At 41.7% G+C, this 27,988-nt stretch overlaps 1 protein-coding gene across 2 annotated transcripts; it reads right to left on the reverse strand.

Moving 5' to 3' along the window:
- Positions 1 to 250: 250 nt before the first annotated feature.
- hbs (hibris) lies at positions 251 to 27,663 on the reverse strand. 2 transcript variants are annotated; one of them, XM_030388276.2, is made up of 12 exons: positions 27,150 to 27,663; positions 4,899 to 5,408; positions 4,668 to 4,838; positions 4,310 to 4,600; positions 3,943 to 4,242; positions 3,580 to 3,870; positions 3,207 to 3,509; positions 2,855 to 3,139; positions 2,519 to 2,800; positions 1,635 to 2,437; positions 1,167 to 1,550; positions 251 to 358 (listed from the first exon to the last, which is right to left on the reverse strand). In XM_030388276.2, the coding sequence occupies exons 1-12, from the start codon at positions 27,364 to 27,366 to the stop codon at positions 350 to 352; spliced, it is 3,846 nt and encodes a 1,281-aa protein (XP_030244136.2). In that variant the 5' UTR covers positions 27,367 to 27,663; the 3' UTR covers positions 251 to 349. The 2 variants fall into 2 exon arrangements, with proteins under 2 accessions (XP_030244136.2, XP_030244135.2); XM_030388275.2 differs by having other exon boundaries at positions 1,167 to 1,571.
- Positions 27,664 to 27,988: the final 325 nt, after the last annotated feature.

Here is a 27,988-nt window from a genome sequence, read left to right on the forward strand (position 1 = left end):
CTTATCACAGCCTTCGAGCGCCGCATGCAAATGTCTTTTCTCAAAATACATTCAACATGTTTCCTCCATTTGCGCTCCATAATAATCAACGTCATTTAGTAATAATTATAAACAGAAAACAAAAACTTGCAACAGCCGCCAAGCCAAGCCCCAGCAACAAAAACCTCCAATTGGCTGAATCGACTCAATTTCAATTTCATGTTATACGATGTGCGATGTTGGAGTTGTTTCTGCCTTTTTGTGGTCGCTCGGTCGGTCGTATTGTTGTGATGCGTGATGTCAATCAGTCCAGCTGGGCTTGGCCGGTGTTTGTTGTTGTTGTTATTGTTGTTGGCTTTCGTCATGCGGCTTAGTAGGTCTGTCGATGAAATAATAGAAAAGAGGGAAAGGGGCGAACGAGAGTGGGCATTAAATTTAATAAGCCATTATCAATAACAATGCTTAAAGTAGGGCAGCCCTTCAAAGTGTGAATGGATTGCTATCATATACATTTTAATTAGCATTAACTATCAGCAGGCATAACAATGATGAGTAATCGATATGGGTAATAAGAGATGGATAGATTAAATATTAGAATAAGTAACTTTTTTATTAGATTAAATAAACGAAGAAATCAAAATGAAAATTAAATTAACAAATTATAAAAAATAAATAAAAATACAGAAAAATAAATAGAATAAAATTAAAAATAAAAATAAATAAAATTAAAAATGAAATAAAAACAGAATTCAAAAATAATATAAAATATTATAAATCAAATGAGAATTAAATTAAAAATAAAATAAATACCCAAAAAAATAGAAAAAATATATAGAATTTATTTTTATTAAATTATAATTTGAAAAATAAAAAATAAAATAAATAAATAAATTATAAAATAAGTAATAAATGAAATAATAAACAAAATATATAATTTATTATTTAATTTAATTAATAAAAAAAATAAAAAAAAAATAATAAAAATCAATTAAATCAAATAATTAAAGAAATAAATTAAATGAGAATTAAATTCAGAATAAAATAAATACCTAAATAAAATAGTAATACAAATATAAAACTTAATTAAAATATAATAAATAATTCAAACTACTTTACACTTCTACCAAATAAAAACTAATTTAATCTCTGTCCCTATTCATAAAAATATAAGATTTTCAATGACTTACCACTGGCGGATAGGACATGTACTTGTCGCTCATGTTAAAGTAGGATCCATCGGCTGGCGGCGCTGGCGACGGCGATGATATGTAGCTGCCCTTGATGACCAGCGAGGAGGCGGGCGAGGGCGAGGGTATGTACAGGCCATTGGAGATCAGCATATGGTCGTCCTTGGCGCGCATGGGCATGCCCTCGATCAAGCCGGTGGCGCTGTTGCGTTGACTGTGCCGCTTCGGGTTGGGCAGGGTGCGCGTGAAGTCCGGATTGCACAGCGGGTAGGGGGGCGTGCACATGGAGCTCTCCTGATATTTGGGCGGATACGCGGTCGACTGTATGATGTCGACGTTCTCCACCAGATATGTCGATGCGGCCGCCTTCTTCTGTACATCCGCCTGCAATGCAGTGATGGGCAGCTGGTTAGGATAAGGCCAATCAGTCTGCAGTTCAATGTTCGCTATAAACTGATGCCCATTTACCTTGTAGACCGACTGATTATCATCCTTCGAGTAGGCATCGTCGTTGCTGGGCTCCGTTTCGCCCTGCGACTTGTTCTGGCGGCGTATCACGAACCAGGCCACCAGCGCCGCATTCAGCACCAACAGCACCATGGCCGCCGAGGTGATGCCAATGATCATGACATTGGGCAGCTCGTCCTTTTCGGTGTACTCCGCCGAGTGGGGCTGCGAGCCCTTGCTCAGGATGAGCTTGATGTCGGGCAAGAACTTGCTGCCGCCGGCTTCATTGTGCGCCATCACGGAGAAGTAGTACGTGCCGCCGGCCCTGAGGCTCTCCAGCGTGATGTTCTGTTGTCCCACCTTGGCGTCCACATACTTGTACTTGTCCTCGCCGTGCTGCTTGACGCGCACGCGATAGTAGACCTGCATGCCGCCATCGAAGCCCGGTGTCCATATCAGCTCCACGCTCGTATCGCTCACGTTGCCCACCCGCAGCTGGAGGGGCGTGTCCGGGCGCGTGGGCTTGCTGAACTCCAGCGTGGTGCTGGCCTGACCCATCGCGTTGCGAACGACGCACTCGTACTGCCCATAGTCATCCGCCGAGGTGCTCTCCACCAGCAAGGCGGACTCAAAGTGCAGCGGATCCACCTGACGCTCGACGGTGGTGAACTTGTTGCGTCGCTGCATCTTCAGGTCCTTGCCATGGCGACGCCAAATGAAACTGGGCTGGGGCGAGGCCAAGGCACGGCAAATGAGCTGAGCCCGTACGCCCAGGCGGGCCGCAAAGCGCGTGTACGCCGGCGCGTGATCAATCTCCGGCGAGGCTGCAATCAATCAAAACGCGAAGCAATAAATCAATGATTAGCAGCTTTCCTTGGGGCACAAACGGAGCTCTGGCCACTTACTCTGCACAACAAGCACCACGTTGTGGGAGGCCGGGGGTCCTCGCTGATTGTCCACAGTGCAGGTGAAATTGCCAATATCGCCGCGCTGAACATTATCGATGTGCAGCAGCGCGGTGTTGTTCTCGAAGCTGGATGAGGTGCGAGTGGCGAAGTCGTAGCCGGGTCGGGACCAACGCACATGGGCGGCCTCCAAGGGGCGGGCTTGCACCTGGCAGGCCAGCACAGCCTGTTCGCCAGGCGCAAAGCTCTGACCCTCGGTGACAGAGGTAATAACGGGTGCATCTAATGGACAAGCGAAATCAGCAAAAGTGGGCAACCCGACTACGGAGTACTTACATTCCACAATCACTTGAATCTCCAGCAGCGCTGTGCCTTGTGTGTTGAGGGCCTCGCACACATAGACGCCCGCATCGTTGCGGCTGAGGCGACTTATATTGAGTCGGGGTCCATCGGATACCAAGCGCTGGCCGCTCAACGGATTGCTGCTAATTGGCAGACCGTCCTTGGTCCAGGTATAGCTAATCGACATTGGATTGCCGCTCGCGTGCAGCTCGACTTGCAGCGGCGAGCCCTCGACACCCACAAAGCTGGTTACCTGAGCGACATCGAACTTGGGCGGAACTGCGCGGATTGGGAATGAGCTGGTCAGAGGAGAAATATCAGTGGGATGGGAGCTGGGGCCACTTACAGAGTATGTCCAGGCTGATGGTCTCGTGCACGCTGCGCTGCAGCACTTCGTTGTGGCTCTGGCAGGTGTAGATGGAGCCATCGAGGTCCTGGGTGATGTTCACGTGCATCTCTAGGGTGGACACGGAGCCGCCCCAGAGGCCCGGCCTGTTGGCCAGGTTGAGGCCCTCCACAGGTATGCCGTCCTTCCACCAGCTGATTTTGGCCGGCGGATTACTGGAGCTAGAGTCGCAGATCAGCTTGGCCCGGATGCCGGGCACCAGGTTCTTGGGCGATACGCTAATTTTGACCGTCTCCGGCGGAACTAGAGGGCCAATGGAAATTCGCAATGTCTGAGAAATTTGGCCTAAGGGCTGAACGCAATCGCTACTTACAATGCACGCCGAGAGTCTTAGTGGCGAATAACGGGATCTCGATGGCTGCATTCTGCACCTCACACTTGTAGATGGCATTGTTGTCGGAGGCGTTCACCAGCAGCGACAGCTCCGAGCTGATTTTGTTGTCGGTCACCTTGGAGGCAGCATTCAGACGCTTGTCGTTCTTGTACCACTGCAGAGTCGGGGGTGGGTTGCCGCCAGCGGAGCTGCACTGCAGTTTCAGGATCGAGCCGGAGATGAGAATATCGCCGTCATTGTAGCCGGTGAGCAGTGGAGGCGAGGGCGGATCTAAAGGGGGTAAAGGCAAATAGCTAAAGAGAACTGCTCCAGGGCTGCGTCTACCACTCTCATCACACTCACACAAAACATTCACGGTGTGGGAGCCCACAACATTCTGGGAGAGCTCCGCATTGAGCGCATGGCAAACAGCGATGAAGGTGCGACTCTGAGAATCGATGTTCAGGGTGATGTTGGAGCTGCTCACCCAGCCGCCGTCAGCACTGCTCGTCGTCTTGAAGGTGCTGTTGGTCAGGGGGCGGCCGTTCATGGACCAGCTGATACGCGCCGGCGGGTTCGAGGGGGCTGTCACACAGCTCAGCTGCACTGCATCGCCGACCTTGGCCTGGGTGGCGCCGCTCAGGAAGACATCCTTCGGTGCGTCTGTATGGGAACACGCTTTGGCTTATAGGCAACTGAAAAGCTTCTTAAATGACTCAGAGAGACTCACATAGAACAGTTAGATTGAGCTCGGCACGCAGTGGCGTGTTGGATAGCAGATTCTTGGCTTCGCAGACCAGATTGGCGCCATTGTCTGAGGCATTCGCCGTAAACTTGTAGACGTTCTCCGAGAGACGACCCGAGGTGCGCTGAGGCGAATTGATGACCTCGCCGTTGCGATACCAGACCAACTGAGCCGGCGGATTGCCGCCGCGACTGCGGCACGCTATTTGCAGCTCCTGGCCACGGCGCAAGGTCTCGCCTTGGCTGTAGCCCTCAAAGAATGGCGGTCCGGGTGGATCTGATTGTGTTTGAGGGGTTTTGGGAATAATCTCTTATTGCTGGCGAATGGGAAGCAGAGGACTTACATAGCACTGAGAGCTGGACCTGAGCGCGCATGGGCACATCCGGGGGCAACGCCTTGTGGCGCGCCTCGCACGAGTATTCCTTGTAGTCGTCCTGGGCGCGTGGCTGCAGATGCAATGTGGAGCTGGTGCGGAAACGCTTCGCTGATGTTTGGTTCACTGAGACAATGGGCTCTGCGGGCGGTTAGGCAAGTTAGACTGGGACGAGGGAGTTTGCATTGATGCAGGGCTTACCCAATGTCAACGGCGTCTCGCCCTGATACCAGACAATCTCCGCCGCCGGATTGGCGTTCTCGGTGATGCACTGCAGCGTTAGGTTCTGCCGTTCGATGACCTCCACTTTGGCGTTGCGTGCATAGCCATCGATGGAAATGCTGCTGGGCGCTGCCACGATGCTCAGCTTGGCGTTGGCGCGTATGGCCGGATTGCCAGCTGCCGGTCCCACCTGGCACTGGTACTCGGCGTCGTCCTCGAGCGTCGCATTCTTAATCTGCAAGTTGTAGGTGCCGTGTGCCTTGTCCACCAGCACCGAGTAGCGCGGAAAGCCCGGAATGACGGCCGAGAAGCCCAACGCGAAGCCGTCCTTTGTCCATTGAACCTTGCCGGCGCGCGACTCCACCTCGCAGCGCATCAGCGTATCGGTGCCCTCCAGTATCTGCATATCGTGGGGGGTAACTCGGAACCTTTGCACAGCAGGCGCCGCTGCTTGCGGCGCATCAGCCGAGGCAGTGCCGCCCAGGCCAGCTGCAGAGAGGATGGGATGGGAAAACAAATTCGCATATTGTTAATCGGCACGTTCGACAATTGCGCACGTAGTTGGTAACGGGCAACGGGCAAGGGGTAGCGGGTAGCGGGTACCTAGTTCAATTGGCAGCTGGCAATCGACCAAGCGACCAATCGACCTGTCACCCGACCCAGTCGCAGTCGCAGTCACCGTCACAGTGGGTGCTACAGTTACAGTTACCTACTTCTCGCAGCCCACACATAAAATACACATTACTTAAGCATAAGACCCGACGAGGCAGCCCAGTCACATCTCACTAATTTGGAACAACTTTTATTTTGTGTTGTGCTGTTTTTTTCTTCTTCTTATTTTATTTGTTTCGCACACACACACGTGTATGACTAACATGTGTGTGGGTGTGCGTGTGTGTCAGGGCACTTTGAGTCTGTCATTGAGACATGGACAAGTCCGTCCGGCTCGCCGGCTGTCTTCCGTCTGCCTTCTGTCTTCATCAGCGGGTCTGCCCGCTGCCAGTCTGTGTGTCGCTATATCAACCCACACCGAAACGAAACGAAGTGGGTCTACAGCTTGCGGCTCATTAGCATTAAAATGTCTTAAAGAAAAGAGCAGGCCACGTTCGATACCAAATTGAACCGACTACTTAGCCGTGTATATGTGCTCGAGTATGTGACTCGATTTGTGTGTGTGTGTGTTGTCGTCGACCTAATCAGCATTAGAGCAATCTACATAGGTAATACACATAAAAGCACGCACAGTGTCACTGGGTCAAAGAAAACTGTGGGCAAAATGCCAGAGAGCTGAAATCAAGGGAAATTAAGTGCGAAAACTCGGGCAAAAAGCTGAAGTTCATTACATTCATCAATCAAGAGACAAGAGAACAATGAAACGACAGACAGACAGACAGACAGACAGACAAAGAGAGACCCAAATGGAAATGTTTGATTGCCAATCAGGCCAAGCTTTAGTCAACTGGCAATATGCAAATTCAAACTGGTTTTAAATTTTGTTTGTATTTTATTTTTAAATCACTTCATTTTTCAAATCAGAACTTGGCGATTGCAATCAATTATCATTTATTATAATTGTTGGCTCATTTTTAACTTGGCTGCCAATCAAAACAAGTTCAATTGGTTTCAGCTGCCAGACAAGCCAAAGCTAAATTAAACTCGTTTAATAACAACAACAGCAACAATTTTTTGTTGCTATAAGAAAACCATGTTTAATTGATTGCATAGTTTTTGTGCCACTGTGCGAGCCTGGAAGCAGCTAAGGCCAGCCAACATTCAAACACTGCGTGAGGCGTGCCTACAAATGGCTCAACAAATAAACGTCGCTGTCGTGGACTTCATCAATGGATTAATTGATTATTTGTCGTACACAAGAAGCCAGCGAGGCTGCACGGTCTTGAAACGAGCTCGATTTCCGTTGGACTTGAGCACGAAATGAACCACAAAACACATATACAGATAGAGAAGAACGCATTTACATATAGAGACAAAAATATATAGACACATATGTCGTACATACATACATATATGTGTGTCTGCATTTAGATAGAGCTATCCATTGAATATAATTCGGTCACCATCAACGGAAACGACCACCCGCAGCTGCAAGTTAGTCACTCGCTTTTTTTTCTTTTTTTTTTTGGCTTTTTGTTTTTCTTGGCGCGCTTCAATTTGCATAGGGCTGCATTAACTTGGCCCAAAGTTCATGCAATTAAGACCAAAGACCAAGAGACAGTTGACCAAACTGCACAGCCAGAACATTTCCTGCAGCAATTAACCAACAACAACAACAACAACAGCAGCAGCAGAAAGAAAAAACTGCACAACTTGACAGGTTTTGCGTCGACGACGACAACGAAAATGTCGAGAAAAACAGAGGCCAAGCCCAGGCCCCGTCTCCGGTTGGCTACAACTCATTTAGTGTCATTACGAAGTCACCCCCCACTGCTCAGGCCAAGCATGTATACATACATATATACACCTCTCTCTCACTCTCACTCACTACAGGGGGAAGACAATAAGCAATGGGTAATTGTCACACATATGCAGGGCAGGATGGCCAACAAAGAAATCCTTGAAGTGTGACAGTAGGAAGCACTGGCAGGCCAGGCCAGCACACACAAACTGAAAAAACAACATGCCAGCAAATTCTGGCGGGGCTGCGCGACTGAGAGATACCATGTAACAAATACAACAAATGTCAAAGTTGTGTAGAAAACATATTGAAATAGCTTAAAATATATATCCACAATATATTTACTGAATATTTCTAATATATTCAATCGATAACATTCAAACTGTAATAATTATCGAATTTTTTAGTTCCTTAAATGAGCTATAAATTGGAATTTATCTATCTCTTACAGTCGCTGAGATCGATGGGTATATACAAACAGACAGACGGACAGGGTTAGATCTATTCAGCTCACACTGATTAAGCAAATCTACTCTACAGACTCCACCACGCCTGCTTCATACACTTCCACATAATAGATATACCCTTACTTCCCGATTTCAATGGGTGCTGGGTATAGAAAACAAAAAACACTGGCTATAAAGTGAAGTAAAGTGCAAAGTAAATGAAAAGACGTAACAGAAGGCGGCTAAAGTAAACCGGTTTAGCATTTCATTCATGCCTTTAGGCCGTTGGCTGTTGGCCAGTGGCCAGGGCGCAAGGAGTCGGTAGCACTCAGCTCTCCCTCTCTCACTCTCCCTCTTTCACTCTCCCTCTTGTGCTCTACTAAATTGTCTTCCAAGGGTCTGTAATTGTCAACTGAGCCCACAAATTGTACGCAAACTAAACTAACAGCTTAACCACAAAAACCGTTCCATGCCACTCGATGCTGATGTTGTTGATGATGTTGCTGATGTCGATCCTGTGCCTTCGACTCAAACTTGGCCACAAGCTAAGTAAGTGCGACGGCGAGTGCAAGTGTGAGTGCGATAGCCATAGCGATAGCCAGTGCGAGTGCTGGCCCAAACGCAAAGCTGCTAATAGTTTTGAGCATGGCCGACATTTACGTGCGGGCACTGGCAAGCGATGCGCAACGCCGGATGTCGCACTAATGGTCAACGCAACCCCTTTAGTGAGGCACACACTCCCCTGTTGGGGCGCCAATCTGCAGCTCTCTCGCTCTCACTCCTCCTCACTGTCTCTCTCTCTCTCTCTCTCTCTCTCTCTCTGTCTCTTTCTCTGCTGTGTAAGTTAAACTATCTACAAGTCATTAACTCATATAAAGCCAGCGACTGTCGCACAGCAGGCAGGCAGGAGGCAGTCAGCCTCACTACGAGCCTATACAGTGTTTGTGTGTGCGTGTGTGTGCTTGTTCACAGACAATCCATGCTGAAGTGGCCTGGACCTAAACCTGAACCTGGCCCGGGAAACTGCTGCGCTGCTGCTGCTCTGCTGCTGCGCTGCCAACGCACATTTTGCTCAATGCTTTTTCTCGTTTTTTTCTCGCCGTCTGTTGTTTTTATTTTTCTCTCCTCTTCTTTTTATTCAAACTGATGCTGCTGCTGTTGCTGTTGTTGCTGTTGCTGCTGTCTTATCAAGACCAGTTTCCAGTTTTGCCGCTGTTTCTGTTTTCGGTTTGCTCTGTTTGCCTGCAACTTCAGTGCGTTAATGGAAAATATTGTGGCATATCACAGGAAATCCGGTGAGGTTTTTTCTCGCACTCCTTTTAGCGTCAGGACACTTAGCGTGCACACAGCCAACAGCAGCAGCAGCAACAACAACAACAGCAACTACAACAAGCCATACGAATGACTTTGACAAAATTAACGGTCACATAAATCTTTCCCATAGAGCTTCTAGGCGCTCTTTGCGGCTTTGCGTTATAAATTTAATTAAAATTTCTTCTGATTTTTTTTTCATGTATTTTTTCGTTTTTGTTTATCCATGTTGTTGTTGTGGTTGTGTTGCTGTTGGTGGTGGCGGCGCTACGCGCTTTGTTAATTTAACAAATGTCTTTTATTATATTGATTAAAGCGGCTTTGGTGTCAAATTTGTTGTCAGCTATGTTAAGCGCCCACAAAGTGTTTGGAATTGTTTTAAACGGCGCCGCGCAGAGGATTTCTGGGTAGCCATGACAATTATTTTCAACATGTGGCTTAGAGCTCACCACACGCCAGCAGTAGCAGCAGCAGGGGCAGCAGGAGCAGCCCTCCTCGCCCCGCCTGGATAAGTGGAAAGGCTTATAAACCATATATGAAAACCAGCTAAGTAAATCGTGTGCACTCGATGCTGAGCCGCTTTGGCCAACAGGATTGCTGGATCATTTATCCGTCGAGCTGCGCATCAGGACATGCACAAGGTGGAAAATCTGAGGAGATTTTGGGCGAGCAAGCAATTTAACTACAGCCACGGCTAATTCAAAGGAATCTGGCACAGCTTAATGTTAAATTTTAAATGTGGTCTTTAAGCAAAAATAAAAGTCTTTGGAATTGTAAATTTCGAGCCCGCATAGCGTTCGTCTATCAATCTTCGCAAAGGAAACTTGAGCGTTCAAGTTAAACTAGTTTTGCATGCTTCGGCCAGCTCGTATCGAATATCAACGTCGTCGCCTCTTTAGAAATATGAAAACTCATTTTTTATGCTCTTCGGATACGTGTCGCAAATGGCAAATACTTTCGACTTAAATAGATCAGACCGGTTCTAATCTATAGGCTAATTGGGCTTGAAACTGAGGCTCGTCGCAGTTAATGGATGCGCAAGAGGAAAACAATTTCCCGCATCAGATTACGTAATGTCTGAGCATTAAATCAATTGCAGAGCATTGTCAAAGGGAACTCGATGTCCTCGTTATTCAATATTTATTGTCATATGCATATATAAACACTTTCATTGTCGTCTATTGATTCGCTTTGAGCTTGTTTTCATATTTTCAATAACAAAAATAACGAAATTGCCAGCATCCTTTATCTCGACTTCATCTTTCATATTCACTTGCCGTCGATTTCAATATTCCTCCTTTATTGTCACAGCAGCAGCAGCAGCAGCAGCAGCTCTTGGCTATCATTATGGCTGTGTGGCCCTGCTGTCTGGCTGTCCGTCTGTCTGCAGCGCTCCGTCCGTTTAATGTTCGCCTTGGGCACGCTTAATAAATTCACAATAAAACGCATTTGACTCGCGCGATTCGCACAGCCCACTCTCTGAGTCACTCACTCTCTCTCGCTGTCTCTCTCGCACTCTCACACAGAGTAAGCCTTGTTAAATTTCACACAAATTGCCGCATTACCAAGTCTGTCTCTGTCTTTATGTCTCTGTGCTGTGTTGTGTTATGTTGTGTGCCCTGTGCACTGATTGAATTATAAAATTTGCAGCTGAACAAATGTGACCAGCCATATCAAATGATTCTACATACACACACACACACACACCCACCACTCACACACCCATCCAGCTGGCTGTCAAAAACGGACAGGCTCTTTGGCAGCGACGTTAAACTAATCAACTAATTTGCTATGAACTTTGCGGTCTGAACAAATTAGAGCGCCATTCTCGGGGACAGACCATTGGCTGGCCAGAGGGTAGAGGGCCCAGAGCCAAGAGGGCCAGTGCCAAGTAACCCAGCCAGCCATAGCATTAACATTAATTATTTTCTGCTTCATGAGCATTTTAGATGAACACGAACGGGCGACGGGCGACGGGCGACGGTAGAGAAGAGAAGTGAGAGAGGAGATGGGTGCGGGCAGAACTGGAACAAAGACGATGTGCACCCAGCTTCAGTTGCTGCTCCATTCAATGCTAACCGACGCTTTCATCTTTAATTAATTAATAAAAATTATTGCCCCTTTTGAACTCTGCGGCTGTCAACTATTTTTTTGTTTTTTCTTTTTTTTTTCTGAATTTATTTTTGTATTTAAATATGCAAGCAAATACTTTCTGTTTTATACATAAATTTTTTGCGTTTGTTCTGAGTTTGACCGCAGCACCAACTACAACAAGAGCAAAAAATATTTTGAAAACTGAAAGTATTTTGTGGCTAGCCTATGCGGGCTAGGCAATTAGTTAAATTAAGTCTGGCATTCTTTTCATCTTCAACAATTTAAATGCAAAAATATTTAGCTAAGCGCACACATTCGCCAAAACATAAATAAACCAAAATGGAGCTCTCAAATCGATGTGCATATACATATTTTTATGAATAAAATCTAAAAATACTATGGATATGATCTGAGTCTAAGCCCGAATTTAACAGCATGCGGAAGAGTCGAGAAAAGAAAATGACAAAAATACAAACAGATTTGCTTGTTGGCGTTATTGCTGTTGTAGATATTTATAAATATATATATATTTTTTCGTTTTTCTCTTTTTTTTTTTTTTGAAAATAAAATAACAGAGAACTGTAATAGAGTTGATGATTTTATGACCGTAAGCCACTCAGCAAAACATTCGTTGGCTTATGCGTTCGTCCGGTTGTCAATTTTGTTATTGTTGTCACCGTTGCGTGGGTTAAAAGATTTTTAACACCCACACACACACACACACACAGCGAGAGGCGAGGGGAAAAATATGTAATTTTGTTTAAAATGAAAAGAAGACGAAAACGAGAAATTGACAAATTTTATTAGTCATAAATTTTTGGGCAAGCATAAAAATCATGGACAACACCTAGGCAAGAACAGAAGAAGAAGCAGACACAAACTTCAAGAAGAAGCAGACACTGAGTCGGCAGTCTATGAAAATGAATTATATATATATATATGTATATATAGGACAAAGTTTGAATTTGGCAATGAGGACGAACTGGGAGCGCCTTAAAATATGCAACAAAATATTATTTAGTGCGCTCGTAAAACTTCGCTGGGTGTTTGCCTGCAAATGGACAAAGTTTGTGGGACTTCTTGTTGTTCTTATTTTTTGTTATATTCTGTGGCAGGCAAATTAATTTTTTGTTTGTTTTTTTGGAGTTCGAATATTTGTTTCGCTGTACTTTTTATGTTAAGCAGAGCGAGAGAGGGAGAGTGGGAGTGGAGGAGAGTGAGAGTGTGAGTCGCTTTTAACGCGTTATTTTCAGGCCTTAACGGCACCAACTACCGGTCTTTAAGCTAAGCCCACACGCCCACACAGCGGCCAGCGGCCAGCGGCAAACACACATAGAAGCAGCTGGTCCATTGACACAACCCACAGTCGAGTTGGCCCATAGGGCATTTGAATAAGAAATCTAGCTGGCCGATGGCGGAGCAATACGTTTGCTCATATGCTCGTAAAGAAGTCAAAATCCACATTTAGTGCTAGCCATGGCTTAGAAAAACCAGTTCGAGTGCCACTAACTAACTGAGCCGTCGCCGCGGCCTACGTGCCTCAAATACGGGTTTATGAATGGCAAACGCCATATGAATGGCTCGACTCGGCTCGGCTCAGACAGCAGCGTGGGACGGACGGACAATCCCCCTACCGAAACACCGAAACAGCGAAGCGTCGAGGCTTTGAGTTGTGGCGCATATTAAACTGAGTTTTCAATTCGAAGCCAGCCAATGCGCAGCTCTAGCTTTAGGTCTCTCTGTATGTATATTCAGCGAACTGGTCTCGGGCTCAGTCTCACACTCGCCCCTTGCCCCTTCTCCTTCTCGGCCTTTGTCTTGGGCACCCAGAGCACGCACCTGGCTTTGACGTTTTTGCTTTTGCCCGGCTTAGTTTAATGCGCTGCGCGAATTGGCGGATCGACGGATCGACAGCAATCGACGGCTGCACTTGTCGTTTGCCAAATGCCAAGACACGAAGCCGAAGCCGGAGCCGGAGTCGGAGCCATTGCATGCCACACTTGACTGTTGCAGTTGCTGTTGCAGTTGCCGTTTGCCGTTACTGACTGCTGTATGTGGCAGCTGCATAATTATAATGTCTGGGCCCAATTGGCCCGCTGGCTCCGTATTATGTTTTTCTCTTATTCTCTTTGCCCCTTGCTGCACCTCTTGACTTGCCAAGCCACTTGTCGGTCTGTCCGTCTGTTCGTCTGTTTGTCTGTCTAGCCAAAAGGTCAAACTACATATTTTTGCTGTTTTTATTGACGTGCTGAACTTTAAGTGTGCGACTCAGACTTGAAAATGAGTTTGGCCCGCAACTGGGTTAGAAATGTTAGAAACTTCAACATTCCAACTTAGATATTAATTACAAATTAGATTTAGAAGCCATTTAAATCAACTCATGTAGTTAATACACTTCAAGCCAGTCGTAAATTATGAATGAGGCCACGTCTCTCAGACGTCATAAATAATCGCAACACACAAAATAAATTTCAAGCCACATTTTTTTTTTAATAAACTACAGGAAACAGCAACAGATAAAAAATGTGCATAAAATCAGCGAAAATTTTGAATAAAATTTATCAAAATATGAGAAACATAAATTCACATTGATTCAAAGCCATTTCGATTCGTTTCCCTTTATCGCCTTTTTCAAATAAATTTCGGTGATTAAACCATTTTGAGCTCTGCTTCGGCTAATAGTCGCAAATTAAGCAATTTTTTAACGTTCATAAAAAATTGCTAAATTAATATTAGTTAAAGCGATACATTTAAATTTATAGAGCTCGGAAATACTTTATGCGAATGCAGTTTTTTTCTTCTTCTTCTTGCCATCCTTCCACTCGTAAAAACAATATGCATATTTTTGTTGTATTTTTTTATTTTGCTCATTAAGTCAACTATAAATAAGTATATGTAAATGTTATGTATGCAATTCCATTTGATTTTTATTTTGTTTTATTTTTATTGCCTTGTACCCGCACACTCACGTCGCATCCATCCATGAATGGGTTTTGCGGGCCTGTTGAAATGTTGTTTCATTTGTTGTTGTTGTCGTTCTTGTTGTTGTTTTTTTAGTTTATTTTCGAGTATTGTGTTTGCCTTTTTGTTTCATATTATTTATGTATGCAGATTTAAACTTTTTTAACTGTGGGATTGTTTGTTCGCAGCTTTCGTGTGGAAGCCAGCTCAGCTGGGTTTTATTTTTGAAAAAGTTTAATGGCCGTCTGATTGCGGACCAAAATGTTCGTATTACCTATTTATGTTTTCAAGGATGTGTTCATTAAGCAGTAAGATTTATACAATGCATATAGAGACGTGCGGGCGATGCTCAACAGATTTCATTTCATTCCAGTTGAATTTGAATTTGAAGGCTCTATATATATGTATATAGACATTTCATTTTGCACTGCAGTGCTCGAGCCTAAGAACTGAAAAGCCAGTCAAGCGCGTCGGGCCTGAAATTCAAGTTATCTGAAGGCGTTTGAAAAACTGCTCGAGCATAACAACTGTCTGCGGGCCCCTAGCCAAAAGTTAGATAATCAAGCGACACCGAAAAGCCAAAAGATACGAAACACGGCCACACTGGTCAGATTAATGGCTACAATCTGATTACTTTGAGGCCAACAACAAGAGACAACAACCGACAACGGACAGCGGACAACGGACAACGGACAAGAGACAACAGACAAGAGCCAAGACAAAGGCCAGCCAACGATGGGAGCCATAATTAAGCAAAGCCGTCGCCGTCGCCGTCGCCGGCGTCGTTGCTGTTTAGTCCGAATTTGTAAATTATAGACAAGCCGGGTGGGAATAATGCTCCACATGCCCAGCAACCAAATTGTTCATTTGTCAAAATTAACACGCGGTCAAAACACAAGAGCCAAGAGCTCACAAAAGTTGTTGCTGTTGTTGCTGTTGTTGTTGTTGTTAATCTTCATGTTGCTAATGCTAAGCAGCTGCTAAGCTTAAAACATATATATTTTTAGTCATGATGCGTAGGAGCAGTCAGTTATTAATTATGTAAATGCCAACTAAAGGTATAGCAACAAGCAGATTGACTAACTAATTGATTGGCGTTAGATCAAAGCTCTGCCTAAGAGATAAACCCTAGACAACTGACTGATTGCTGAAGTCTTGTCTTCGTCTTGGTTTTTCTTTTTTTGTAAGTTTTTGTTTAGCTTTGTTTATTTAAATTGTTATTTCTTACATGCAGAATATCTAATCAAAACGAAATTAATCAAAAACAGCAGAGGTTTCTGTTGCGAGAGGCTGGATGATTTGGTTTACTAACAGCAATATTGTAATAGCTATATGTCAAGCGCCTTGTTAAGCCATTTGAGTGAGCAATAAGTGAGGCGTTTGCATTGGAGTTAATCGTGTGTTTGTCAGAGAGAGAGAGAGAGAGAGACAGAGGGAGAGAGAGAGAGAGAGAGAGGGAGAGAGAGCATATTCAAGTACACTCTTATCAGGCTCTGAAATGAACTGATTCAGAGCACTTTGATATTAATACCTGAGGCCATCTGTGTTTTACTTCGACTGCCAGAGACTCGAAGCAGGAAGAGGCGAAATCAACGATGAGCGAAAGTTAGGATCTATCCTTAACTTTAATTTATCAGTCGACAATAAGCATTACTAAATTGTTTATATACACCACATACTTGGTAGATATAAGACCTCAAGAATTACTAAAGAAATATATCTAATATTATTCTTGGATGACAAATCAAAAATTAAAGGCGGCTTAAACAATTTTAATGTAGAGTCAAAGAGCGACTTATGAGAACTAAATACATGTATTTATATGTGTTTATATTGTATATATTATAATGTCTACTAAATAAAATTATTCACGACAAGGTACTATATAGAATATGATGTAGAACACCAAAAATACTATAAAAGCACACAGACTTATACAATTTATTATAATTTAGCCAGAAAAATATATAAAGGTATATGAAAAATACTAAAAAAAAAAAAAAGAACCAAGATCCTCCCATCATAACTTTATTCATAATGCCCCAAATAATTTCATTTATTATTCTCTGCCGATGCCAATTGATTCTTTTCCCAAAGAAAATTCAAATGAAAAACCATTTCTTTAGCTAATTTTAGATTCATAACTCGAGTGAGTATGTGGTAGCCCTTTCCCACACTATATAATGTGAATACACATTTATTTGTAATACAATTTCCAATAGCAATTGAGGCTTGTTAGCTCTTGCCTCTTGCTGTTCTTGGAAATTGCCAAGGCAAATTGAATAAACGAAACAGCTTTAAACAATTTTCACAGTGTCGCGTCTTGTTATTAATTCAATTTTTTGTTGCTTATTTTAATTTTCGTGTTTTGTTGCTGCCGTTGTTGTTGTTGCTGTTGTTGCTGTTGTTGTTCTTTTTGGGACACAGTTACCGTACACTTTTGTGGGTTTTCGACCACGTTTCTGGCAGTTTAATTGAGGCAGCAGAGGGGAAACAGATACTGACAACTGCTGCCGCTGTCCAAAAACCGGCTTAGGCGCGTCGCGCACACAAACAACTCATAGCCATCCATCATTATGAAATGTGCTACAGTGTGTGTGAGTGTGCGTGCGTGTGTTTGTGTGAGCTGCACCTGCTCGCGTTTAGCTGGCCTGGGAAGCACCAGTTCAACTCACAAGAGGCCTCCTTCATTGATAGTTTCATGCACTCCGAGCTCAACTTTCGCATGCGCAAACTTGTCGGACAACATATGCTGACCATCCAGGCAGAGTTCCCGCTCCCAGCTCCCAGCTCCCAGCAACTACGCTCCAGTTTAAGCGTCGATCTGTGTGTAGCTGGAACCGGCCCAGCTGGCTCGCTTCAGCTTCTGTTTTTTGCTTTTGCTGTGATTCTGCGTAGCATGGTCTGGGCTCTGGGCCGCTCTCTGTTCTCTGTTCAGGTTTTTATTTTGTTTTTCTTTCAACATACTATATATATATATATATATGTTTTTTTTTTTTTTTCTTTTTGTTTTTGTGCAGCGAACGTAAGTTAATATGACTTGTAGCACGATGATTGCTTCCTGTGGCAGCGAATGACTTGAAAGCTCGCACGACGCTTAGGCGCTGACAGCGACGCTGACGCTGACGCTGACGACGCTGACGACGCTTCATCAGCTTTTGTTGGCCAACTTTTGTGAGTTGAGCTGACTTTTTTTTATGAATGAAAAATCGCTGCTGCTGCTGCTGCTGCTGCTGTCGCTGTCGCTGTCCCTGCTGCTGGCGGAAGTAATAAATTAATTGAGTAAATATCGATTCGCACTGCTGCAGCCAGGGCTGCCTTGTTAATTGGCAGCACTTGAACAACACACACACAAACACACACACACACATACACAGCTCAATCGAGCAGTCAACTGGAAGCTTGGCAATTGGACTACAAAGATTTTTCTCTATTTTGCATAGCCAATTTGGCTGGCAAAGGGCGCGCGGGCATGAGCCAAAGACGTCTGGCCAAATCGTGTTAGCGTAACGAATTCAGCCAACAACAAGCGCAGCTCGTCAACTTTTGTCGCTAGATCCTTGCGCCGCCCCCCTCCCCCGACGAGATTAATGGCCATTGATAGCGCATATTCGAGTGCGCATCAGGCGTATTAATGCAGCTTGAAAATTTATTGAAAGCGCCTCTAATGAATTTTTATGTTTTGGCTTAAAGTATACACAGCAGCAGCATCTCTGTGTGTGTGCGTGTGTGCTTGGGGTGCTTCTAAAGCGCTACTAAGTGCCTTTTAACGGCTGCTTCCGCTAGCGTTTGACTTGTAATTTGGTACGTAAAGCGTTTTTTATGGCAGCTTTTATGGCAGCATATGCCAACAAGCTGCCTCATCGTGCGCACTAAACTTAATTAATTGGCCAACGGCGTTGTCTTACCAATTATTTCTAGTTCTCTGCTGCGCTTAGCCCTTTCAAGTTGCAAAAAAAAGGGAAAAGAAAAAGGAACTACTATACCACATTAGCTTAAATTGAAATTCAAATATTGCGCATAGTAAACAAATTAAATATGCGAATGTCCAGCTGCATATTGACCATCTGCTTGGCAGGGAGTGGCTGCAGGTGGGGTTAGTTAACTAGCCTGCCTACAGCCTGCAGTTATCTCAAATTATCTGCACTAACTAATTTTTGCTTTGGCTGTTGTCTCCACTGATCGGCGGCTGCTCGGCATTATGATGTGGAAATCGAATGGAAACTCGCATTGACAAGCTGACGGTAATGAACTTAAGCTCTATTTGTTTGAGATTAATGCTATTTATGCTCTCGAGTGTGTATTAAGGCCATAAATTGTGGCACAAACATCAGCAGGCAGGGCCACGCCTTTAATTACAGTTGCTGTTGCTGTTGCAGTTGCTGTTGCTGTTGCAGTTGCAGTTGACGTGGCTATATCCGTTATAAGCCGCTAAAGCATTCACACCTTACATATATTTAACCCAATATTTTTGCAGAAATTTTCATTATTTCGTGCTTTTTATTGTCTGTGTGAGCTCTCTCTCTCTCACTCCCTCTCTCTCTCTCTCTCATTGTTGGTGTTGCTGCTGCTTTATCGAATCGATCTGAACATCATGCATAATTGCATATATCAGATGCAAACACCTAACTGTACACATGTGTATATGTATATTTATATATATAGCCATATATGCTCTTTACGAGCGGCCCGTCATAAGCAGCAACAGCAACTGCAACTGTTGCAACTTGTTTGCTCTGGCTGCGGCTGCCGTTGACGCCACCTAACTGTCAACTTTCTTTTTTCGCCGGCTCACATAATTACAGCCATAGCCGTATGTCTCGGTCCCTCTGTGTGTGTGTGTTTGGTGTATTAAGTTTTACTTGCATGCAATTAGCATAAAAAATATCAACAGAGCTTGCATTTATATAACGCTACAAATTATGCATCATTGGAGCTGCCACAGCAGCAGCAGCAGCAGCAGCAGCAGCAACGCCAAATTGCAACGACGTTGAATAATGACCGAAAATGCAATGGCAGCCAGCCGCCAACTGCCACCCCGAGTGTGAGCGAGCAGCGGAGCAGCTACCAAGTGGCAGTGGCAGCCAACAGCCGCCAGTTGCCACCGCAGTTGCCACAGCCTCAACTTCAGCTTCAGCTGACGACAGACAGCTGCCGACGATGATGGAAATGGAGATGGAGATGCAGATGGAGACGGAGACGGAGACGAAGACGGGGCTGGAGATGGAGATGGAGACGTCGAGCATATGTAGGAGTCGTCGACAGCTACCCAGTGTCGTGGTAGGTGCCGTGCCACTGACACCACACGCACGCCCACTCCCACTCCCACACTCACTGGCACTCTCACGGCCACGCCTCGCGCACCAGCACCGCCCACTTTCAGTGCATATCTAGGCGCATTGGCTGTAAATCTGCAATTGCAAACACGCTCAAACAACAAACAAACGCAGCAAACTTTCTGCTTGAGATGGAACTAATTGCAAAATAGAATTCGATATGTGAGCGGAATATAGAAATGCTTAAGGCATGTAAATATGTGAATAATAATTAGTTAATATTTATTATTAATTATTAGTATAATATATAATTATTATTTATTATTATTTATTAATACGAAAAAATTAAGTTTTATATATTTTTAAATAATTTATATATTACAAAATATGTCAGGCAATTTGTGGTTGGTTTTAAAAATATTTGCATTTAATATAAAAAAATAAAAATAAAATATATTTTATAAGAATTAAAAATATTGTCTTATACATATAATTAATATAATAAAAATTAATATGTAAAAAATTCTTCCCATGAGATTGCAAGCAATTTTAATATATTATTAATAATAAAAATAAATTTACATAAAAAAATATATATATAAATATATATTTTATGTTATATATGTGTATATATATTTTATTATTTATTATTTATTATTATTTTATTTTATTTATTATTTTATTTTATTTATTATTTTATTTTATTTATTATTTTATTTTATTTATTATTTTATTGTATTTATTTTTATTTTATGCACACATATATAGATGTACAGATGTATGTGTGTGCACATAATAAAATCTAATATAGTCGATTTATAAAAATTCCAAATTTGCGTAAAATAAAATGGTATAACGAAAATCATGTCAATGGCCCATTGTTTTCGTTGTTTTCATTGATGCCTCTGCTGGCATTTTGTTAGCGTGTGAAAAAAGTCAACGAAATAAGGTCGCGTATTAACAAATATCGATGAGACGAACGTGCCCATCTCTAATGCTCAACATATGTAAGCAAATACATGTACATATATGCATGCATGTGTGTGTTTGTGTGTGCTTGTATTTGGTGCATTGAAAATAGGCGCTGTGAGGCGTGGCTGGGTGGCTGTGTAGGCAACGGCACGCATGAATAGAGACATAGACAGCTCGACAATTTCAAAGCGCATTCGTGGACGCTGCACACTGCACGCTGCACGGTGGGTTTTCACCCACTTGACGCGCAAAGTGGTGCAAAATAAGCGCAGTGCTAGGCGCACATAAAGCACAAATATGCAAACGTGTATGTGTGTGTGTGTGAGAGAGAGTTTGTAAAAAGACAAACAAAATGAAAGCGTAGAGCAGTTAAAAAAAAACACACACACACATGTGCAGAATAAGACAAAAACAAGCTGAGAAAAAAAGTGATATAAAAGACCCACACACACACACACACACACACGAAAAAAATTGGTTCAATTTAGCACAGAGACAACGGCTAAGGAGGTGGAGCACGTCGGCCAACAACAACAGCAACAACAACAACAACCACACATTGGCAGCATCGGTTCACGATGATGGGCTTGAGCCTATTTGTAGCTCCAGTTCAGCTTTTCTTTATTTTCTGTTGTTTTTTGGTATTCTTTTTTTTTGCGATTTTTTTTTTTTTAACAATTTTTGCAGTCGAAACGAGCGACGACAACTCGTTAGCACAAATTTGCTTTGAAGGGGTGTTTAATGGGCGGGTGGCTGTTGCCAAGGGCAGAGAGCAGTAGATGTACTCCACACGCCCCTCCATGCCCCACCGCCTCGCTTCACTCGACTCATTGCTGTCAACGCCTTTTAAATGGGCAGCGACGAAAACCCTTTTTCACAATAGAATGAAAAGCCAAAGCGGAACGCGTTCCCAAAGTCGTCGCCGCCAAAAACAGGAAAAGTCACTTCACTTTGTTGTTGTTGTTGCTGCTGCTGCTGTTGATGTTGCTGTTGATATTTTGGCAAATTTTCATAAACTGTTATTTATTTTTATTGCACAAAGCAAATGTTAGCCAAAGAAGAGAGCAACAACAACAGCAACAACAGCAACAAGAAAAAACAGCAGCAAAAGACGCTGCAAAAGTTGCAAAGCAATTTTCTGCTGCTTGTTGTTGTTATTATTATTATGTGTGTATGTGTGTATGTGTATTTTTTTCTTTCTCTCTCTTTTCGTGTTAATTTTTTCATTTTCTTTATATATTTGGCTGGCAAAAGTCTGTGGCGGAAGTGAATTTGCAAAAAACATAGCAACAACAACACCAACTAGTAACAGGGGTAAAAAGGAAACTGTTGTGCGCTTTTGACCAGGCCCCAACCAAAGGCGGCGCAAAATGTTTGCAAAACATACAAACAACAACAGCAACGACAATGAACACATATAAATTTTATATATATTGTACAAAAAAGAGTGTCAGACTGAGCGACTCGTTGAGTACAAGCAAATATGCATAAGCTAACAACAGCAACAACAACAACTGCAACAACAACAACAATAAGAGTTACAGAAACAACTTGGAAGCGCATTTTATTTACATAAAAACAAATGACCAGCATTTTGTGCGGGTCTCCAAGCTGCTGGCTGACTGGGATGCTATCCATCGGGTAGTCAAAGTCAAAGCCGGGAGTGAGTCGTACAAATGGTAAACAACAACGAAATGAGAAAAAAAACAGTAGAGGTACTACACACATAGATGTAGAAGGTAAGACAGGGGTTGTAATTATCCAACATGCAAGGGAGAGGGAGACAGGGAGAGAGAGAGGAAGAGAGAGATGGGGGCGCAGCACGGATGGATGGTACCCTCAACAGAGTTGCACACATTGGTAGGTCTATTAGGTAAATGCCTCAGCATGGAACCAGGCACTGGAATTCGCTGGGAAACTTGTAGTCGTCAGTCGTCCCCAGCATGAGCTGGCAAATAGCACAACATGAATGTGAAAGGATGCCAACTGAATAATCTACAGATGGCTTTTGCCCACAACTAGCACACGGAACTCCGTCTGCTTCGCAGGAGCTCCTCACAGCCGTAGATATTCTGGCTTAGATAAAAGTACTTGGCAATATCGGGCACAAAGCTGAAACCCAAATGGAAAAGTAGCCAGGGTACGTATTTGTAGAAGATAAAAGGTCAGAGTTACGAGAGTTTATAAGAGGGTTTTTAATTAATTTTTTAATTTAAGGGGTAATAAAATAAAAAATAAATATATATTTTTTAAAATAATAATATAAAAAATAAAATAAAAAATAAATATAGATTTTTTAAAATAATAATATAAAAAATAAAATAAAAAAATATATATATTTTTTTTTAAATGCTTTTGCTTTCCGGTCAACATTAATTGGACAGTTATTGGACAGTTATTGATCATTGTTATTAAAATTGATCAACAATTCATTTTTTATATTTTCTATATTTTGTTTATTGTTTTTTTTTTTTTTTTTTTTTTATTCATATCTTTGGTCAAACTATAATAAATATTTAAAAAAAAATATATTAAATATAAAAAAAATACATTTTTCATATTAATCTTTATATAAAATAGCTCAAATTTAAATTATGAAAAATTATTTCATCATGCCTTTAAACACATCGAATTCTACAAAAATTAAATAAATTAAAAAATCATAGGAAAAATATTTAACTCATAAAAAAATTTAAATAGCAAAACCATTATACCCTGATTACGTAGGAAGTTTCGGATATAAATAAAAAAAATAATAATAATAAATATTTGAAGTAATAAAAAAATGTCTCTAAAATTAAATAATAAAAAATTGCATAATTGCCTAAATTGAATTGTTGCTATAATTTATTTAACAAACTGTTTATCTAGAGCTAAAAATCTATAAAGAACTTGGCGATTTCATAATTTTAAATGCCTCAACATAATTAAAAACAAAAACCAAACTCAGACTCTCTCAACGCAGCTTCGAGATATTACGCAAAAATATCATTTACATTTTTTTTTTTGGGCCAAATGGGGCAGAGCAACATTTGCTCTGGCTATTGCGGTCAGTCTGCCCCCCTTTTAAGCAATTTTTTTAATACTTGTATGTGGGCCGGCTAAGCAGGCTCTCCTCCCTTGTCCAACGGCTGCCCACAACCTGTTCAACATAATTTGCAGCAGTTCTTTTTAATCAGAGCAAGTGGCTAGCTGGACGAGTACTTGGTAAGTAGTTCTCTTAGCCAGCTGCTGGTGTTGCCGCTGCCCGGCGATTAGCCGTCGAGCTTAGAGCGAGGTTCAATGCACGGCGCAGTGGTTGCGTATTAACCCACACACTTGCCAGCTGGCCAGAGGTGGGCCGAGGGAAGGCAGGGCGTGACGGTGGCATGTTTCAGACAAGTGCGTCAAAAGTTTAGCACGTTTTGAGGCACGACTCTAAGCCAAATCGGTGCTAAGTCCGGCTATAAGCCGAAAGCCGTCCGTTTGCCGAGGTTTAAGCTTTAATTCAATTTGCTTGGCTAAAGCGCTGGGATTATATAGTCAAGACACACACACTGAGATATACATATATATGTGTGTGTATGTCTATAAACCTACATATTCACAGGTTTACATAGCCCGTATTGCCTGGTTTTGGGCCATCAGCATTTACGAGTTTGTAGGCAAAAGAGATTTGAGCATTCTACACTTTTTTATATTCCTCCCTCTGTCTTGTATTACAACCTCTCTCCCTCTCGCTCTCCCTCACTCTCGCACTCTCTTTTCAGAGCTTAACCACATCCTCAATTTTTCTAGTTGTGCTAAAAAGCGAACAACAAAACGCACACCAAAAACGAATGAAGGAAAAAAAATGTAATCATAATTTTTGTGCCGCCTTTTGTAGGTTTTAGGTTTGGCCGCTTGCTACACATGTTGAAAATTTGACTGCCTCAAAACTGTATGTGTGTGTGTGTGTGTGTGTGTGAGTGAGTGCCATTGCGGGCTCTCGGGCAGGTGTATTTCTTGTTAACTGCCCCGCCGGCCTGGCTGGCTGTTTCTCTACGTTTATTTCATGTTGTTTGTGTTTTTTGCAGCTTGACTGGTATTAATTTTGAGCGCGTGCAAATGGAGCTGCGACCACGAGCTCGACCACATGCCGAGGCAGCTGCTCACCAGTTCGCCGGCTCAGCTGCTCGGCTGCCCAGCTCCAACCGTGTCCATGTCCCTGGGCGTGCGCCAACCAAAAAACCAACTGGATCTGAAGCTGCCATCATAATGATGCCAACTGCAACTGCTGCTGCTGCTGCTGTTGCTCCCTTTGGAACGATGTGCCACAAAATATTTAAGCAATTTACTTTTAACTACATAAATTACGCATAATAAACATGCACGAAAATCGATTGCTGCACAATCTTTGTCAATTTTTAAATTACTTTTAAGCGATTTTTTCCCTCCTCTTCTTGGCTTTTTCCTTCTCTTATTAAAGAAGTCATTTTGTAATAATATACAATTAAATTGTGAAATGGCAAGGAAACTTGACGAGCTCAAGAGAATTTATTGCAGATTATTTTGCCTCACTGATTTTAGGCTTGAATATTTTAAGTACTTGAGATATTTTATATTTCTTAAATATTTGTGTTTGATTTGATTATTGCTTAAATTTGTAAGTTTATTTCATTTATAACTAATGAAAATGCATGTTTAGTAAATATTTTAAAGGCATATTGAAACTATATTAAATTGTGCATTTAAATTTGATCAATATAGAAATAAAATTGATAAAAAACATTTATGTCAGTTTTATTACAGCTATTTTTCCATATTATATTTTTGTATATTTTTATTTATTTTTTTTTTTTATACCAGATACATTAATTTATTTGTTTAGATCTTTATAATTTTTTATTTATATATGCTTTATAATTTTTCATTTATCTTTTTTTTTCTTTTTATTTTATGATTTACAATTTTTTTAAATAAGTAATATAAATATTTTTACAGCTTTATTTTGCAATTTTTATATATTTTACTTTTTATCATTATTTTTAAAATATACATTCATTTATTTTTGTATATTTTTATATTATTTTTTATTTTTATGATTTTTTTTTATATTTTTATATTGTAGCTTTATTATTTATTTTTATGTTATTTTATGAATTTTTAAACTTTTTAGTAATACGTTAATATTCTTATATTTTTTTTTTTAAATATTTTTCACTATTATTTATTAAAAAATGTCTATTTATTTGTATTTGTATATTGTTTTATTTATTTATTTATTTTTTTTTTTTTTTGTATTTGTATAGTTTGATTGACTATTCTCTATTCATATTTATATATAATTTTTTTTCTTTATATATTGTCGTTTTTATGACTGGACTCATTAAAAATAGTGCTAATTATTAGCCCGTCAAAATATACGTAAAAACAAAAAACTTATCAGTGATATTTTACCCCAGAAACATTTCAACAGGTTTATAAGAGTTGGAGCAGTTCATCGCTAATGATTATATAGTAATGCGGACCGTTATTCCCCTGTTATAAATCTATTTCTATATTTAAGAAATTCTTTTGTCTTTGCGCCGCCTCAGCTCATAAATGCAAATGCACGCTCCACTCTCTTTTCGTTTGCAATTAGCTTCGTGTTAATTAAAGATTTTCAATGCTCACTAATAAATTCGTCATGTGCTGTAAAAATGATTAAAGGTCGACGACGAAATCTGTGATGGACCAAAACTAAAATTCTTAATTCGATTTTCAAACATTTTCATCGCCATCGACACATTCATTAGCATTGAATCAAAAGCAGAACAGAGACAAATTCTCTATCTCTCACACTCTCTCTCTCTCTTTCTCTCTCTGTGTTGGAGTTGTTAAATCTTTTACATTTTTTATGCAAACAGAATTTTAATGCTCGTTTCAATTAGCAGCCGAACAAACTATGGTAACAAAAGGCGCCAAAAACTTTACAATACAAAGAAGAAGAAAAACAACAACAACAACAAAACTATGCAAAATGCAAATTTGCAAAATTGGAAATAATTAAAAACAGAAACGGACTGCAACAACAACAACAACAACGAGCTGTGATGGCAAAAATTAAATTATGTGTGCCACAAAGTTCGCCTCGAATTATGTCGCATAAATCAAATAAACAGCAGCAGTAGCAAAAAAAAAAAAAAAATCAGAGGAAGAAGAAGCAGCAGCAGAAGCAGGAGAAGTTGAGGCACAGCAAAATAACTGAGAAAAAATTTATACGAAAAACTTTTGCATTTAAAGCGAGAGCCAGAGGCTGACTGGCTGCGGCGGCGCTGCTGCACGGTGAGGCACGGTGGCAAGTGCCCCGTGTGTTGGCGCAACACTTGGCCAAAAAAACAGCAGCAACAACAACAGCAGCAGCAATTTTTATACGTATTCGCATTGTGTAGTAGAAACCGCAGCGGGCAAAAAACAAGTGTTTAAATGTCAACAGCAAACACAAGAAAAACCAGCAGCAGCAGCCGACGTAGACAACAGACAGAGAGACGGATGGACAGACAGCAGACAAAAGGAGTTAGCTGCAGAGTCAGCGGAGTCGCACAATTCATATGGCAAGATAAACGCTGCCTCGACGTAGACTGCGTCTGTGGCTCATCTTCTATTTGTTGTTGTTTTTATATACATATTTCACTATTTTTGCTTTTTTTTTTTTATTATTTTGTAAGCCAAATGTCATGAACTTTTTGGTGCGGTCAACGTAGCGTCTGCAACTGTGAGATACATTTTTTGGCGCACATGACGCTTAATAACTTACCCGCCAGCAATGCAAATGTCAAAGTTATCCAAAACTGCATCTTGTTGCCGTTTGATGTGTTGCACATATACATATACATATATGCAAATATGTGTGTGTATTTCGATTTGTAAATAGATTTATTACGGATTGCCTGTTGGCTGTTTACAGTCGCAGATACTTTTGTATCTTTTCGGATGTTTAATTGCAAGCCGCTGCCTCCGCTAGGCTTGGCCATGCATTTGAGCCATGCATTTTACACAAATACACAAACACATACACAGACACAGCAGCACACACACACACACTCAGAGAGGTTAGTTAATATGAATTGTTGTTTAAAATTCGTTTAGGCAAATATTTGGCAGCAACTTTTAGTTGATTTTTCTTTTTTAGCCACTCTCGTTTTCTCGACTTTGTTTTGTTTTGATCGTCGTAAGACGCACGCTTGACACACGCTTGACAGAGACTTGACAGACGCGACGACGTACATAAACAACGCGCAGACCGCTGAAGACTAAACGCAGACACGAATGCCGCCTGCCCACAAGGTCCAACTTGAAGCGCCGCTCACAGACGTCTGAAGCGAACTCAAACAGCGTTTCAAGAGGCCGATCGAACTCAAACACGAACTTATACGAGTCGAATGTCGGTTTGGGTCATTGCTAAGCCAGCCACGAGAGCCAAAAGATGTTGCAACTGAATGTGCTGGCATTTACATTTATATGCATACAATTTAGATTAAATTAAATATTTTATATATTTATTCCGTCATTATTTTCATTAATTGCAATTATTCATTTTCATATTTTTCATTATTGTATTCAAATAACTTCTCCAGTTGCTCTCTCAGTTGCTCT

This window comes from Drosophila navojoa, chromosome 5, assembly GCF_054131105.1.
Source record: "Drosophila navojoa isolate 15081-1374.11 chromosome 5, UAZ_NAV_1.0, whole genome shotgun sequence".
In the NCBI taxonomy this organism is placed as follows: domain Eukaryota; kingdom Metazoa; phylum Arthropoda; class Insecta; order Diptera; family Drosophilidae; genus Drosophila; species Drosophila navojoa.